The sequence below is a fragment of the Drosophila suzukii genome, chromosome 4 (assembly GCF_043229965.1).
Source record: "Drosophila suzukii chromosome 4, CBGP_Dsuzu_IsoJpt1.0, whole genome shotgun sequence".
NCBI lineage: Eukaryota > Metazoa > Arthropoda > Insecta > Diptera > Drosophilidae > Drosophila > Drosophila suzukii.
In genome coordinates, this window is record NC_092083.1 from 2,457,517 (window position 1) to 2,472,307 (window position 14,791).

The 14,791-nt window shown below is 42.7% G+C and overlaps 2 protein-coding genes across 2 annotated transcripts; both read right to left on the bottom strand.

The window, feature by feature from the left end:
• Positions 1–970: 970 nt before the first annotated feature.
• Positions 971–3,120, bottom strand: LOC139353308 (uncharacterized). Its single transcript, XM_070997109.1, has 2 exons — positions 2,461–3,120; positions 971–1,228 (listed from the first exon to the last, which is right to left on the bottom strand). Exons 1-2 carry the CDS (start codon positions 3,118–3,120, stop codon positions 971–973), a joined length of 918 nt encoding a protein of 305 aa, XP_070853210.1.
• Positions 3,121–3,502: 382 nt separating this feature from the next.
• Positions 3,503–5,255, bottom strand: LOC139353309 (uncharacterized). The gene is made up of 4 exons (XM_070997110.1): positions 5,220–5,255; positions 3,972–4,850; positions 3,716–3,908; positions 3,503–3,636 (listed from the first exon to the last, which is right to left on the bottom strand). Exons 1-4 carry the CDS (start codon positions 5,253–5,255, stop codon positions 3,503–3,505), a joined length of 1,242 nt encoding a protein of 413 aa, XP_070853211.1.
• Positions 5,256–14,791: the final 9,536 nt, after the last annotated feature.

A 14,791-nucleotide genomic window follows, 5' to 3' on the forward strand; every position in this document is an offset into this window, starting at 1 on the left:
CACATCAACCTGTATAAGTGATCTAATAAACAAAGTTCAAACCCTAAAGGCTGAAGGGTTCCAGGTGGTGGCAACCTACAAAAGGCTTTCGACTGTGTTGATATAGAGTTACTACAAAGCAAACTTCAAAATCTTGGTTTCAACTTTCACCAAGTTGCATGGGTTATTGATTTTCTTCAGAGGCGAGTCCTAGTCGAAGTGAGTTGTCGTCTGAAGATGAACAGAGGGGTCTCCCAAGGCAGCTGCCTCAGCCCAACCTTGGTCAACCTATATACAGCAAACTTGCACACCTTAAATGACGAAAACTGTGAGCTTTTCCAGTATGCAGATCCTTCATGGGAGCAAAAGAAATACTCTTAGAGAAAATCTCGGAGTTTTAAATTGAATGTAGCGACCTAAACCTGTCTTTTAATTTGTGCAGACATCCCCTTGAAGCGATACACAATGGCATAGCCATTAAATACGTAGACCAAATGAAATATCTTGGCAGAATCATAACTGCCAACAACTCAGATTCACATATTGAACGGGCGATCTCTTCGGCAAACAAAACATGCTCCTTCTTAAAGCTGATTAGTGGTTGCACCTTCGGGATAAGCCCCAGAAAAGGTCTTCTTCTTCACAAAGCGTTTGTCAGAAGTAAACTAGAGTACGCATGCCCTTTATTTAGCAAACTATCGAAAACAGTCATAGATAAAATAAAAACTCTTACAAACCTGAACCTCAGAAAAGTGCTAGGCCTCATTGTTGAGAGCGAAACTGAGTTAGTTTTACAGCAGCCCCCACTACCAAATTGAAGGCACAGACGGATAGCGGTAAACTACGTTTTTGAAATATACTTTATTTAAATTTTAGATTCCGAATCAATGTGTATTACATTTGGCGTTGCGGAGAACGCTTAAAAACTTTGTCTTTTTCCTTCTTCTCTTTCGCTTCTGGCGGTGCTAGGGATGGTTCTTAAAATGGGGGTTCAGTTACCATCTTCTAAGCCGACATCTAAGACCGCAATCTTGGTGGCTGGTCGATCGAGGACTCCATGCTGCGTTTTAATAGTGGCTCGACGAACTTGTCCGTCCTTGGCGGGGATAGTGTTGGTCTCGCGGCCCTTAAGCCATAAGTTTCTAGGCAAGTTTTCGTCGACGATAATGACTACGCTTCCGACTGATATATAAGGTGAGTTCCAAAGTAAACAGGACCTTTTTAATCTAGCGCCCTCTAGTGGCGCCATCTATATGTCAACGTGTGCATTAGAATCTGCTATCGTTTATCGACTTCCAGTAAAAATTTCATGACATTTCATCTATTGGAAGTGAGGTTATTGCGTTTTAAGTGTCAGTAGGTTTTTGTCATCGGTGCAAAAATGAGCTTCAAACAAAGAGCCAACATTAAATTTTGTTTTAAAATTGGTAAAACTTTTACCGAAACGTTTCAATTGATGAAACAAGTTTATGGCGATGATTGCCTATCCCGTAGCAGAGTGCACGAGTGGTCTCAACGTTTTCAAAGTGGTCGTGATGACATAAATGACGATGAACATGTGGGCCAACCAAAATCCGTGGTCACCGAAAATTCCATCGAAAGTGTGCGTGAATTCATAAAAAATCAGCCGAAATCATCATTGAAATTCATGGAAATAGAATTGAACATCTCCAAAACATCGATTTATCGCATTTTGACCGAACATTTGGGCTTACAAAAGGTGTGTGCACGGTTTGTTCCACACAAATTGACTGTCGTCCAAAAATTGCTCAGAATTCAACATTCGAAGGACATCATTAAAGAGGCAAAAAACTTCCTTTACAAGATTGTGACTGGTGACGAAACGTAGTGTTTTCAATATGATCCCGAAACGAAACGCCAGAGTGCTGAATGGAAGGCGCCGGACGAGCCGAAACCCAAAAAATCGCAAAGTCAAAAGTGAAGACAATGCTGATTTGTTTTTTTTTTGTCCACAAAGAATTTGTTCCACCCGGCCAAAACGTTAATGCGGTATTCTACCTTGGAGTTTTGAAGCGTTTGGTGCGCCGTATTCGACGATAATGCGCCGTCTCATCGATCGACACTTGTGTCCGACTATTTGACCAAAAATCACAACTTAACCATCAACCACTCCCCGTATTCACCTGATATGGCACCGTGCGACTTCTACCTTTTCGGAAAAATGCATTTGCCGATGAAAGGAAAGCGTTATACAGACGTAGAGGCCATTCAAAAGGCTTGCACCGGCATACTGGCGGCCATACCGGGCAACGAGCTAAAGCACTCGTTCGACTTGCTTTTGGACGCTGTATTAAAGCAGAAGGAGACTATTTTGAATAAAATAAATTCATTTTGTCGAAAAAACTATTTGTTCTGTCTTTTTTTTTAAAGTCCTGTTTTATTTGGAACTCACCTTGTAGGGGGACATCTTTCGAACCATTTCGTCCGTCTAGTAAGTACCGGTGTGTGAAAAAGTTTTACCTCGTTCCAATGACGTCTTAAATTCATCTTCTCTTCCTTGATTGGTTTGTACCCATTTGATGAGCCCATTAGCAGGTGGTTTGGAGTCAGCGCGGAGTCGTCCTCGGAGTCCAGGCTGACGAAAGTTAACGGACGTGAGTTTATGATGAACTGTGCTTTCATTAGAGCACACCTCAGGCTTTCGTCGTTGAATGTGTAATTCGGGCAGATGCTTTTTAGGACTGTTTTGGTTGTGCGGACTAATCTTTCCCAAGCACCGCCCATGTGAGGGGCTCCTGGAGGGTTACATTTCCATTTAATGCCGTCGAACTTGGTTGCAATTTTATCGAAGTCGATCTTGATCAGCTCCTCTCGTAATGCTTTCTCCGTGGCCTTGAAGTTAGTGCCATTATCGGAATAAATTTCTTTTGGTGTCCCACGTAGTGCCATGAAATTCGTGAAACACATCACACAGGAGCTTGTATCGAGGCTGTGAGCGATCTCGAAGTGGACTGCACGCAGGGTTAAGCAGGTAAACAGCGCAACCCATCTCTTCTTTTTGCGTCTTCCAACGTTGACTAGGATAGGCCCAAAATAATCAACGCCGGTGCACGTGAATGGTTTTTTGAAACTGGTCAACCTAGCTTTTGGAACCGGGACCATTTGTGGAGGCTGTGGCATTGCGCGACGAATTTTACATAACTGGCAGGCTTTTCTTACGGATTTGTGCAGTACTCTTAGGCGCAGAATATAAAATTTGGATTTTATATCATTTATCACGGTTTCGTGAGCGAGGTGATGATATTTTGATAGAACCGGACTAATAAAAATGTTACTCGGCTCCCTGGTGGCAATATTATAGCGTCCATAGTATATCCCACAGCGTTCACTCGTCCTTTAGTGCGAAGGATTCCGTTATCGTCCAGATATGCGTTTAATCCAGTCAATCTGCTTTTTGCGCTTATTGGTTTTTTGCTAATCAATGAATGGATTTCATCCGAGAACTCGAGCCTCTGTGCTTCTTTGTATAGTAGGGTCTGCGCTTCTTTGACGTGAAATTCGGTCACTGCTGACGGCATGTCAGTCCCTTGGCATTTAGCTTGAAGTCGCTGAATATATAGAGACATGTTTGCGACGGCTCTGTATAGGCGCCTCCAATCGGAAAAATATTCCACGTCGAGTAAGACTTTATTCGCACTACGAGTTGTGAAGACGTGTCTGCGTAGTTCGGTCGTATCGATCTCCGTCGCTCGTGATGGAACTGTTGGCCACTTACTGGGTTCGCTTTTCAAAAACTCTGGTCCGTAAAGCCATGTGTCCACACAAGGGTTTTTGATGACCTTCGTTGCCCCGTCTGCGACGTTGAGTTTTGATGGGATCCATCGCCATTGATCCACCCGAGTGGTCTCCAGGACTTCGCCGATTCTGTGCATCACGAATTGTTGAAAGTTGCGAGGATCCATCACCAGCTATTGTAGAACGGTTTGTGAATCCGACCAGAACGTAAGATCGTCGACTCGTAGGTTACGTACGTTGATAATTTTGTTTGCTAAGCGTGAGCCCATCACGGCGGCTTGAAGCTCCATGCGCGGAATAGATAGTGGCTTTAGTGGCGTCACTTTGCTTTTCGCGGCTACTAGCATAACGTCCACCTCGTCTTTTTGGGACACTCGCAGGTAGCAAGCAGCAGAATAAGCATGCTCGCTAGCGTCCACGAACGTGTGCAGGCCGATTCGTGTTCCAAAAGACATCCTTGGGGAGTAGCATCTCGGAATATTAAATGTTGCCATTTGAGGCAGCAACAGCTTCCATTGATTCCAGTCCTCCAACAGTGATTCTGGCAGCTCTTGGTCCCAGCTGATGTTTGATCGCCAGATTTTCTGCAGAAGGATTTTTAATCCGATCGTATGACACGACAGTAGGCCCAAGGGGTCGAAAATCGACATTAGAACCTGAAGGACTTCTCTTTTTGTTGGGACCAAAACCTTCTCTGTAGCGCCGAACTGCACTGACTCCTGTTTTTTGGCGTCTCCATTGTTCTTAAGATACGAGAGAACTGTACTGGAATTTGACGCCCAGTTTCGAATTTCGAATCCGCCTCTGGAATGGACCTCTCTTACTTGGCTGGATATTTCGATGGCTTTCTGTTCATCACTCATACTGTCGATGAAGTCGTCGACATAGTGCGCACGCTGAATCGCATCCAAGGCTAAGGGGAATTGCTGCCGGTGGACTTCTGCATTTTTGTCGCGAACGTAGTGGGCTATGAATGGTGCACAATTGATACCAAAGGTCATCGCACGCATGACGTAAGTGTTTATCTTATTTCGGTTGACATCATACCAAGGAAGCTCCTTGGGTATAGCTTGTCTTGCGGTGATTTGGGAACTGGACGGTGATGCGGGCGTCGCCTGAAACAGCCCGTCTGTTGATACGTTTAGCGTATTTATTTGCAGTAAAATTTTATACTTCTCCTCGATAAATCTCTGCTCGGAAGCTCTTTTTTCTTCCAGCACAGCGAGCATTAGCTTGTTTTTGTTCGCGGTAGAATTATCATCGAGTGTGTAATAATAATGTGTCCGTCGCTGGTTTTGTCCATATCGATGAGGTCGTCCACTAGCTGCTCGACCTTATTTTGGCTTGGTAATATGTTGGAGTTGTGGAACTGATTTGGAGGCGGTGATCGTAATATCCTTCCAGGTGGGTTTTTGGAGCTACCTCCAGCAAGGCACGGATCGCAATTCCAATCGTTGTTATCGACGTCGTCGAAGAGTACTCACTTCCAGTGGGTAATGCCGCTTGCTGGACTTCTTCATCTAGGTCGCAAAACTGCTGCCAGAGATCGCTTAACTGATTTAGCTTACCGGAATAATAGCCGTCTCGATGGCGTCGGTCGGCAGAATCCTTGCCATAATTCTTAATGAGCGGTTGGATTTTCCCTTGCAGCTCGTTTTGGGAGTCTAGTAATCGATTGTGTAAATCGATTCTTGTGTGACTTGTTTCCTCTATGAATGAAGTAGACATATTGTGTGTCTTGGAAACAAAGAATCCTGTGAAGCTGAGTATCCTGTGAAGGTGGAGGAAGCTGAGTATCCTGTGAAGCTGGATGAAGCTGACGTTCTTGTGACACTGGAAGAAAAAGCGTATCCTGTGAAGCTGGGTAAAGCTGTGAGTCCTGTGAAGCTGGATTAAGCTGTGTAAACTGTGAAGCTGGATGAAGCTGAGTACACTGTAAAGCTGGATGAAGCTGACGTTTCTGTGACGCTGGAAGAAGAAGCGTATCCTGTGAAGCAGTCAGAGGTTCAGCCTTTGGTGGGAAGGGGGTTGCTTGAGTGTGATCCTTTGTTGTTAAGGGATCACGTCGGGGTCACCAATGGTTGTGCCTAACCGAAGTAGACACTTCTGGGTCACATCGCGGGACAAGGGGGTAATGAGCACTTGTCGCTGGAACGGGGACGCTTTGCTGGCAGAACGATTGCGTCGCGGCAATGGTAACGATGGTCACTGTGATGCCGGACCACAGGCGTTGCGAAACTGCGCTGAGGTTGAGCTAACGTGGTTAGCTGCTAGTTGAGATAGTGTATTAAGAGCTCTATTCCCAGAGGTAGGAAGTAGAACCGCGGAGTTATGAGGTGTGTTGAAAATTGATTTATTCTTCATTTGATACATGCTTATATGCTACTTGGAACACGGACGTTTAGTGTAAAGATTAGTGAAATAAGCTATGTTCTAAAGTAGGTCAGGGGATAATGATTTTGGTAGCAGTTTGTGTAGTTGGATCGGCTGACCCGGCAACATGTGCTGACTGCATTGGCGGGTCAGTGTGCCGTTCAGTCGGTGAGACGGTGAGTTGGTGAGATATATAATATGCTGATCAGCAATTCTCCTTTGCATTGTGCTACTGAGCGCCTGGTACTGTTCATAACTTGGCTACTGCTTGATTTGTTGGGTGTGGCATGTTGAGTATCTTTGGGTACGAACAGAATTCTCTTCTCAATACATTCTTGAATTGAAAGTGAAAGAAAAATTAAAAGCTAAATTTTATTCAAAAACAAGTTATGGCAAACAATTTCGGGACAGTCCTTTGACGCTGAAAAATCGGTCGAATACTAAAGGAACGACTATAATAAAATAAACTATATGCCATTATGACCAACGACCAAATATTTAAATCTACAAATGCTGCTTATGAAAAATATATCACAGACAGCAAGAAGTAAAAATTAATCAGATGTAAATTTATGCTAAATGATAGATGATATGATACCGATCGGGGTATTAAGGAAACTTTAAATCACCTCAAAAGAACGTTTTATTTTCCTTATAAAAAGACAAAATAACTCAAAAAATAAATAATTGTGAAACTTGTCAGATATTAAAGTACGATAGAAATCCACCAAACCCATTCTACCAAAAGACAGAAATTCCCGATGCACACATGCAAATAGTGCATATCGATATCTACACGATCAATGGATAGACAATTCTAACCATAATTCACAAGTTTCCAAGTTTGCTTAAGCGTACACAATACCAGCGAGAAGTTGTGTGAACGTAGTGGGGTCTTTGAAGAACTATTTCAGTCTGTTTGGCATTCCTAAAAAACTTGTCTATGACCAGGGGCCGGAATTCTGCGGCAAAATATTTGTCGACTTCTGCAAGCAGTACGACATAACAATGCACGTAACCTCCTTCCAGCAATCCTCAAGTAATTCGTTAGCAGAAAGACTTTATTCGTCTTTGACTGAAATTTACAGGATCATTGTGGAAATCAGGAAGGCCCAAAAGCTGGACTGTACTCACGAGGAAATATAATCCGAAACATTAACCACTTACAACAATGCAATACATTCTGCCACAAAACATAAACCTTTTTTGTTATTTTCAGGAAGAACACACATTTTTTCTAGGGAAGTAGAGTTCAACACAGAATACGATTACTTACAGAAATTAAATGAGTTCCAAAGCGTACTATGTCCCAAGATCAAGGCTCAGTTTGAAGGAAAGATGAGCGCTGAAATTGATAAGTTAAGTGAAGACCCAATACCAGTGGAAGCTGATGCGATGATTAACAAAAAAAAAAATCGTAGAAATAAAATAAAACCTCGATTTTAAAAACATAAAGTGTTGGTAGATAGGGACATTACACTCACTTCGACAAGAAAACAAATGCTACACAAAGCCAAGATCAAAAAGAATATTACGAAGAGAAGTTATAATATCCCTGTTAACTTTGCAGATGTACCACCATTTCAGCCCAGTATTTGAACGTACAACCTTTGCATAACAATAATTAAACTAGAATTAAACTAGGTCTACCAAAAATAATACAATTTCACAAAATTCTTAAACACTACTGTTGGTTTTGATCAAGCTATTGAAGAACTCAAAAAGATATTTTATGCCATTGTCGCCATTGAGGCGTTACCAAACAGTCGACAAAGGAGGGTTTTTGTTAATGGTCTAGGTCAACAGGGAATTTAGAAGAATCGGACGGACAAAAACTTAGTAACAATTTCAAAGCTATGGCGGATAATAAAAAGGAAATCATACAAACAACTGATTTTCAATTATAACGTTAAATCTAGACTTGAAAATATAACGGGAAATCACATCAATAAAAAGCAATAAATTATAAGTAACTTTATAAATGATTATAAAGACAAAGTATACAAATTAACTGTGAACACAAATTATTTCTTGCTATATACAATACATTACTAGAACAAGTATGAATGTCGATATCTTATCAAATTACTTTATCAATATTGAAGAGACTATTTTGTTATCCCGACTAAAAGTTGTACTAACCTTTATATTATCACAGGAAGAAATTCTCTTTATAAGACAAGAGACAGAAATAAGAGAAATGTCAGACGACATTCTTAAACTATTAGAATTAGAAAAATTCATGGTAGGCGTAAAAAATATTTTTAGGACCAGGGTCCCAACATTTAACAACACGTTGTTCCGCTAAATATTAATGAAACAAAATTTTTAATCGTACCAAATTATATCTCCAAACGCGATTCAACTAATATTAAGTATTTTAATGGTAAATGCATTAATATTGAAAAATTATAGATTTGCGTCGAGTGCTTATAATTTCAAGTCGCAATGCCTCAGTGGCTTCCCTTACCTGGAAACAGCAGCTTGTAAGGCAAAGGATGTGGGTAAAATGGAAACTATTACGGAGGTCGAACCAGAACATGTCTTGATAATTATCACAATAAAATCAAACTGTACCGACACACTCTCTTTAAAAGGATAAGCATTGGTAACGTTTGAGAACTGTTCAATCGCCATCAACGGAATCCCTTACGATAAAGAGCTACCAGCACTGCAGAACAAGATGGAAATTTCCCTGTGTAACGGTTTTAAAATAAATATCACGACATATCCTGGAGTCAATAGTCAGTCTGAAAAACATTATAACAACCAATTTCACAGCCCTATACTTCTTACTACTTTTTGGTATATTAATCGCCTCCATAACAATTGTCAGAAGAAGGAGGATAATCTATACCCCATCATTCCCGGAGACTTGTTTTGTGCCGTCCACACCGTCGTTCTGGCCGTCACTGCAATCCTAGGGGGGGGGAGTTACCGTACCGGCACAACACCGTGGGACGCCGTCCAAACCCTGGGAATCAACACACAAAATACTATGTTGCAACTTTGATGCCCGAAAACATTTGAAGCATACGTCCGGCCATATATGTACCAGTCGTTGTCCCAAGACCTAATTCTGTCAATACAGGACTTTTGGAGGAAACCCCCTACTCCTCCCAAAACCAGGAAACGGGACACCTACTCAGCGGTCCGTCACTCGCAAGCCTCAGCATAATGTAAATACACGTATTTGTTCATTTGTGTTAGTACATAAGATATACATATGTAAGGCAAACCATGTATTTCGGCAGCGGCGGTTTCTTGTCCACCGCTGAAAATATAAAGTCTAACTTAGATTTCAAACACCATGAGATCGGGAGTCTTCATTAAAAATTCCATTAGCTCCAGAATCTACCAAAAGTCACACCACCCCTCGGCCCTTGGACATAACTCGCGCGTAACAAGCACGTGCTTGCCCGGTCGTAAATGACTGCATACCAGCACCCGTTCTTTCAATATGAAATGGCACCATTCCTTTTACACGGGTGCGGGACAAAAAAGAATGCACCCGTTGCATGCATCCAGATGCATATATTTTTAATGCACCTAGATGCAAAAGATGACGCACTCTTTTTTAATGCATCTGTGAGCTGTACCCAGGAATGCACCCAGATGTAACAAACTAGACACATTCTGGACGCACCCTTTTTTAATGCACCTGTAAGATGTATCCAGGAATGCACCTAGATGCTTTTAAAAATTAAATATCTGTAAGCTTTACCAAGAAATACATAAAACTGGATTTCAAGTTGATATTTTTTTTATTTCAATGTTCAAGAACTCAACTAATTTTTGATCGGAATCACTCCGCTTCTGTACGGGGCTTTGATGCTTCCTTCTTATTTATGTACTTTTATCATTTAAGCCTAGTACTCAGATTGACGAAAACCGCGAGCTAACCATGAAGTGAGCGAGAGGCAAACAGGCGGCTAAAGATTTTCGTCGGGTCTGTTTTTCAGCGGGGTACTCAGATGAGCTAAGGAAATACCAGAAAAATACCAGATTTCGCGAGTGAATTTTCGATGAACGCCGTTAGCCGCGGCCCAAAGAATAAGAAATTTAATCTTTGGCGGTGTTCGTGCAGAAGCGTGGGGAATTTAAAAATCAAAAATGGAAGGAAACCAAAATCGGTTATAGGAGGTCAGTGCAGATGAAATAGGACGCCTAATCCAAGCTTATGTCGTGTCCTGCTTTTCGCGCAGTGTATATGCCGGCTAGTCAACGAACATCCCAGGGAGGGGAACAACCAACACTGTTGTCTACGCAGCAGACACAACAAAAAAAAAACAAACAAAACGGAAATTCAAACTCGGACAACTGGCAATTTCACGACGGATTTTTCTCGAACATCTGGACTGGACAACACAGATCTTATTGTGGTCCTGGAGTCCCTCCCAACCATGAGTGTATCCTTCAACATCATTTGGACACATCTCCCAATCCTGGTCGGTGGATCCTGCTACCTCGCCTAACTCATCTCACCCCCAACACGAATCTCTACTCACACGACTTCATTTCGTTTTCACGTTATAATTCATAATTTTTGCTTAAATTTTAACATTTTATAACCCTACCTACGGTACCGCACTTTCACAGGGAACACATATATATATATATAAATAAATAAATAACAATAAACAATATTCCAATAGTAAATAAATAGGTTAAATAAATAAATAATTTAAATGGATATAATTAGGAATAACTTAATTTGGGCGGGTTACATAATTAATATCATCAGTCTCAAATTTTGTTGTATTAATTTTCGGCTTTTTGAATTGGTTTGCCGCTTGTAGCTTTCGGGAACCTTTTGCTAATTCTGTGGCAAATGTAAGGGGCGAATAAAAACCTGGGGCCACCCGAGGATGAGCGGCCAATTTTCCTGTCGAAAATGTAGATCTCCTCCTGGTGGCTGGTCTTCGTCTCTCCTTACGTCAGAATATTTTCCTGCTCCAGACTTTTCCCTCACGGAATATTCTATAAATATTTATATTTCAACTACACTCACATTAACAAGGATTTTTTTTTTTTTTATCACTCACTGGAACTTGACTTCTAATCTTATATATTTTTTTTTGTCCACCAGAACCGTCTGCGACCAACTATATTTGCCCTTTAAACACCCTTGCTTGTTTCAATTTTTCAAGCCTCTCTTAGCCCAAAAACCACTCAAACTTTCCGAATTTAAACCTTGGTTCATTTGGGAGTTATCCGGTTTAAGGAACCAGTTCCATGACTTGTCCAAGCTGCACGACTCCCTGAACTCACGAGTCGTCGATAGTGTTGTATCGATTTTTCGACTATCGTTATCAGTCCTAATGTAAACAGCTTTGCTAAATTTACAACTTGTGCATATTTCCTTATCATTTAGCACATAACAAGCACACTACGGTTTCGATGCTCGTCTCGGAACTGGAGTGGAGGATGTGCGTGTTCTGCTGGTTGTACTTCCCAACGTAGGCCACCGCCCACAACCCTGAGATTAATGCCTGGTGAGTGTGATTTGCTAGCCGGGCACTATTGTTTCAGATCCTTTGCATGGAAAACTCCCAAAGGATTGCCGCGCAAGTTTTCTAAAGCGTACAAAGAGTTTCCCAACGCTTTTGTGACTCGACATTTAGTGTACTTTCTGCAAAACTTGGAATTTCTATTCTTGCTGAAGTCACTTAGGACAAAGTTTCTCTTGTATATTTCTTGTCCCGGTGAGTATCGAATCTCTCGGGCCTTTAAGTTATAACTCTTCGCTGCTTTCTCGTAGGCCTGATGTATCCTTTCCTTTATTCTTTCTCTGGATAGCTGTTGTCGTTCCGACCTGGGCAATTGGGCTATCTCAGCTTCATTCAGGGCATTCAACTTGCGAGCCAGTGAGTAATCTTTCCCGTTCGTGAACATGTGCTGTCCGAACATGGCAAAATACGGCGAAGTTCCGGTGCTGCTATGTATGGATGACCTCAGCGACGCTTGTACGTCCGGTAAGTGTTCATCCCATCGCGTGTGGTCATCTTGGATGTTTACTCGGATTGCTGCTAATACGGATTGGTTCACTCTCTCCGAAGCATTGGATTGTGGTGCGTATCTCCCTGTCTTCATGTGTGTAATTCCATATTCTTGTAGCATATTCTCGAATTCCTTGGATACAAACTGCCTTCCGTTGTCCGTGTGGATTGTTTCCGGAACTCCGAATTGGGTGAATATTCCTTCTTGCAGGAATCGGATTACAGCTGTCGACGTGGCCTTCGGCATCGCTTTTAGCCACACAAACTTGGTCAAGTGATCTAATGCGATAAATAGCATGGTATTTCCTCGGCGAGACCGCGGATATTTTCCTAAGAAATCCAGGTACATCTTTTGCATGGGTCGATCTGTCCGTACTTCCTTCCCCATCACTGGTCGCTTTATCTGTGTGGTGTGCTTGTTCTCTTTGCAGTTTTCGCAGGCTGCTACAAAGTCTCGGACTTGAACTACCATTTTGGGCCAGTAATACATCTGCTGAAGTCTCGCCAAGGTCTTTGCCATACCCCCATGCATCGCCATGTTACCGCTGTGGGCTTGCTGGATTAAAGTTGTCGTCAATGCTTCCGGAATCCACAGTTTCCATTCAAATTCCCCACTTCCCTCTCTATTGAAGTGTGTCTTCTTGAATAGAAGTCCTTCTTCCACACGTAAGTCCGGAAATTTATCTCTTCCTTGCTCTTCAACCAACTGCAGTCTTTCCAGGTATTCAGGACTCTCAAATTCAGTTGTTTCAAACTCGAAGAACTCTACTTCGGCGGTTTCATTCGGCCGAGATAGCATGTCGGCCACGATGTTGTCTTTCCCTTTCCGATGCTCTATGTTGAAGTCGAATGCCTGTAACGCTAATGACCACCGCGCCAGCCTCCCGTTCAAGTCCTTGAGCGTCATAAGCCATTGCAGGCTTGCATGGTCGGTAACGATCGTGAACGGCATCAACTCCACATAGGGACGGAATCTTTCTACGGCTTTTACTGCTGCGAGACACTCTTTTTCCGTTACACTGTAATTGAGTTGTGCTCCTCTCAGCTTCGCCGAAAAGAATGCTATTGGCCGGTCCGATCCTTCGACGTCTTGCTGGTATAATACTGCCCCAATTCCTACATGGCTGGCGTCACACTGTATCCAGAAGTGTTTTCCAAAGTCTGGATGAGCTAATACCGGCGCACAGGTAAGTGCTTTCTTCAGCGTTTCGAATGCCGTAGTTGCTTCCTCCGTCCACATAAATTTTGTTTTATTTTTAAGGCAGTCCGTGAGCGGCGCACTTACACCGGAGAAATTTTGGATGAATCTGCGATACCAGCCTGCGGTTCCTAAGAAGCTGCGTAGTTGTCGCGTATTTTTGGGCACCTCTATCTTCATAATCGCCTCAACTTTCTTCGGATCCGTCCGCAAGGCCCCATCACCGATTATGAATCCCAAATATCGCAAGTATTTAAAACAAAATTTTGACTTGTGTAGCCCGATCGTCAAATTTGCTTTATTCAAACACTCTGCCACTTCTTTCAGCAACATGCAGTGTTCTTCGAAAGTCTTGGATATCATCAGCAAGTCATCCAAGTATACAAAGACGCGGCTGCGAAGACGCTGTGGGATTACCTTGTCCATTACCCTACACAACCTTTGAGCCGAATTACATAACCCGAATGGCATCCGTCGAAACTGATACAGTGGCCTTCCAGGTATTGTGAAAGCAGTCAAGGGACGACTTTTCTCATCGAGTTCCACTTGCCAGAACGCATGTTTCAAATCGATACTGCTGATGAAAATCGTCTCATCCACCCGGCTCAAAATCGACTCAATGTTCTGTAGCGGGTAAGCATCCTTCACTGTAAGTGTGTTCAGTTTTCTCGCGTCTAAGCACAGCCTATTCTTTCCAGGTTTCTGTACCAGTGTCGTTCGGTTGTTCCAGGGACTTTCACTTACCTCGATGACTCCTAACCGTAGCATTTCATCGACTTCTGCGAATAGCAGTTGTTGTTTCGCCGGAGACACGGGAAAGAATCTCTCCTTGACGGGTACAGCTCCTTCAACTAACTGGATCGAGTGTTCTTCTACTTTGGTGAGTCCTAATCCTTGACTTTCGTAGGTCAGAAAACGTCCTTTTGCTTCTTCCAGTTGCTCAGTCTGCTCGGGGGATAGGATATGTGCCTCTATCGGTTCTCCTTTGGCCATAAATTCGGATTCCACCTGGTGCAAGGATTCTACGCCCACCACCTCTGGTGCCAATTCGAATTTTCTCCAGAAATCTATGCCCAGGTATAATTTTTGCTTCAAGGATGGACAAAGGAGTATCGGCAATCGATGTGTTAACCCATTATACGAGATGCTGGGTTGAATCTTCCCCACTACTCGATGCTGTGTACCTCCTGCTGATTTCATTATCGATTGTGATCTCTCTAATTTCAGTCCTAACCTTTCCACTGTTTCTAGGCAACCTTCCCCAAGCAAGCTTACTGATGCCCCGGAATCCAAGAGACCCACGACCTCCAGGTCTTCGATCTTCACCTGTGCGAATGGTCTGTTGTCGCCTTCCACCGCTGCTCTGATGGCCGAACAAATCATCCTTCTTTCTGCCTTCCGCTGCTGACTTCTCCTACGGGCTCTGGCAATTTTTGGCGAAATGTTCCGGTCCGGATCATTTTTCCCAAATATTCGGTTCCTGACC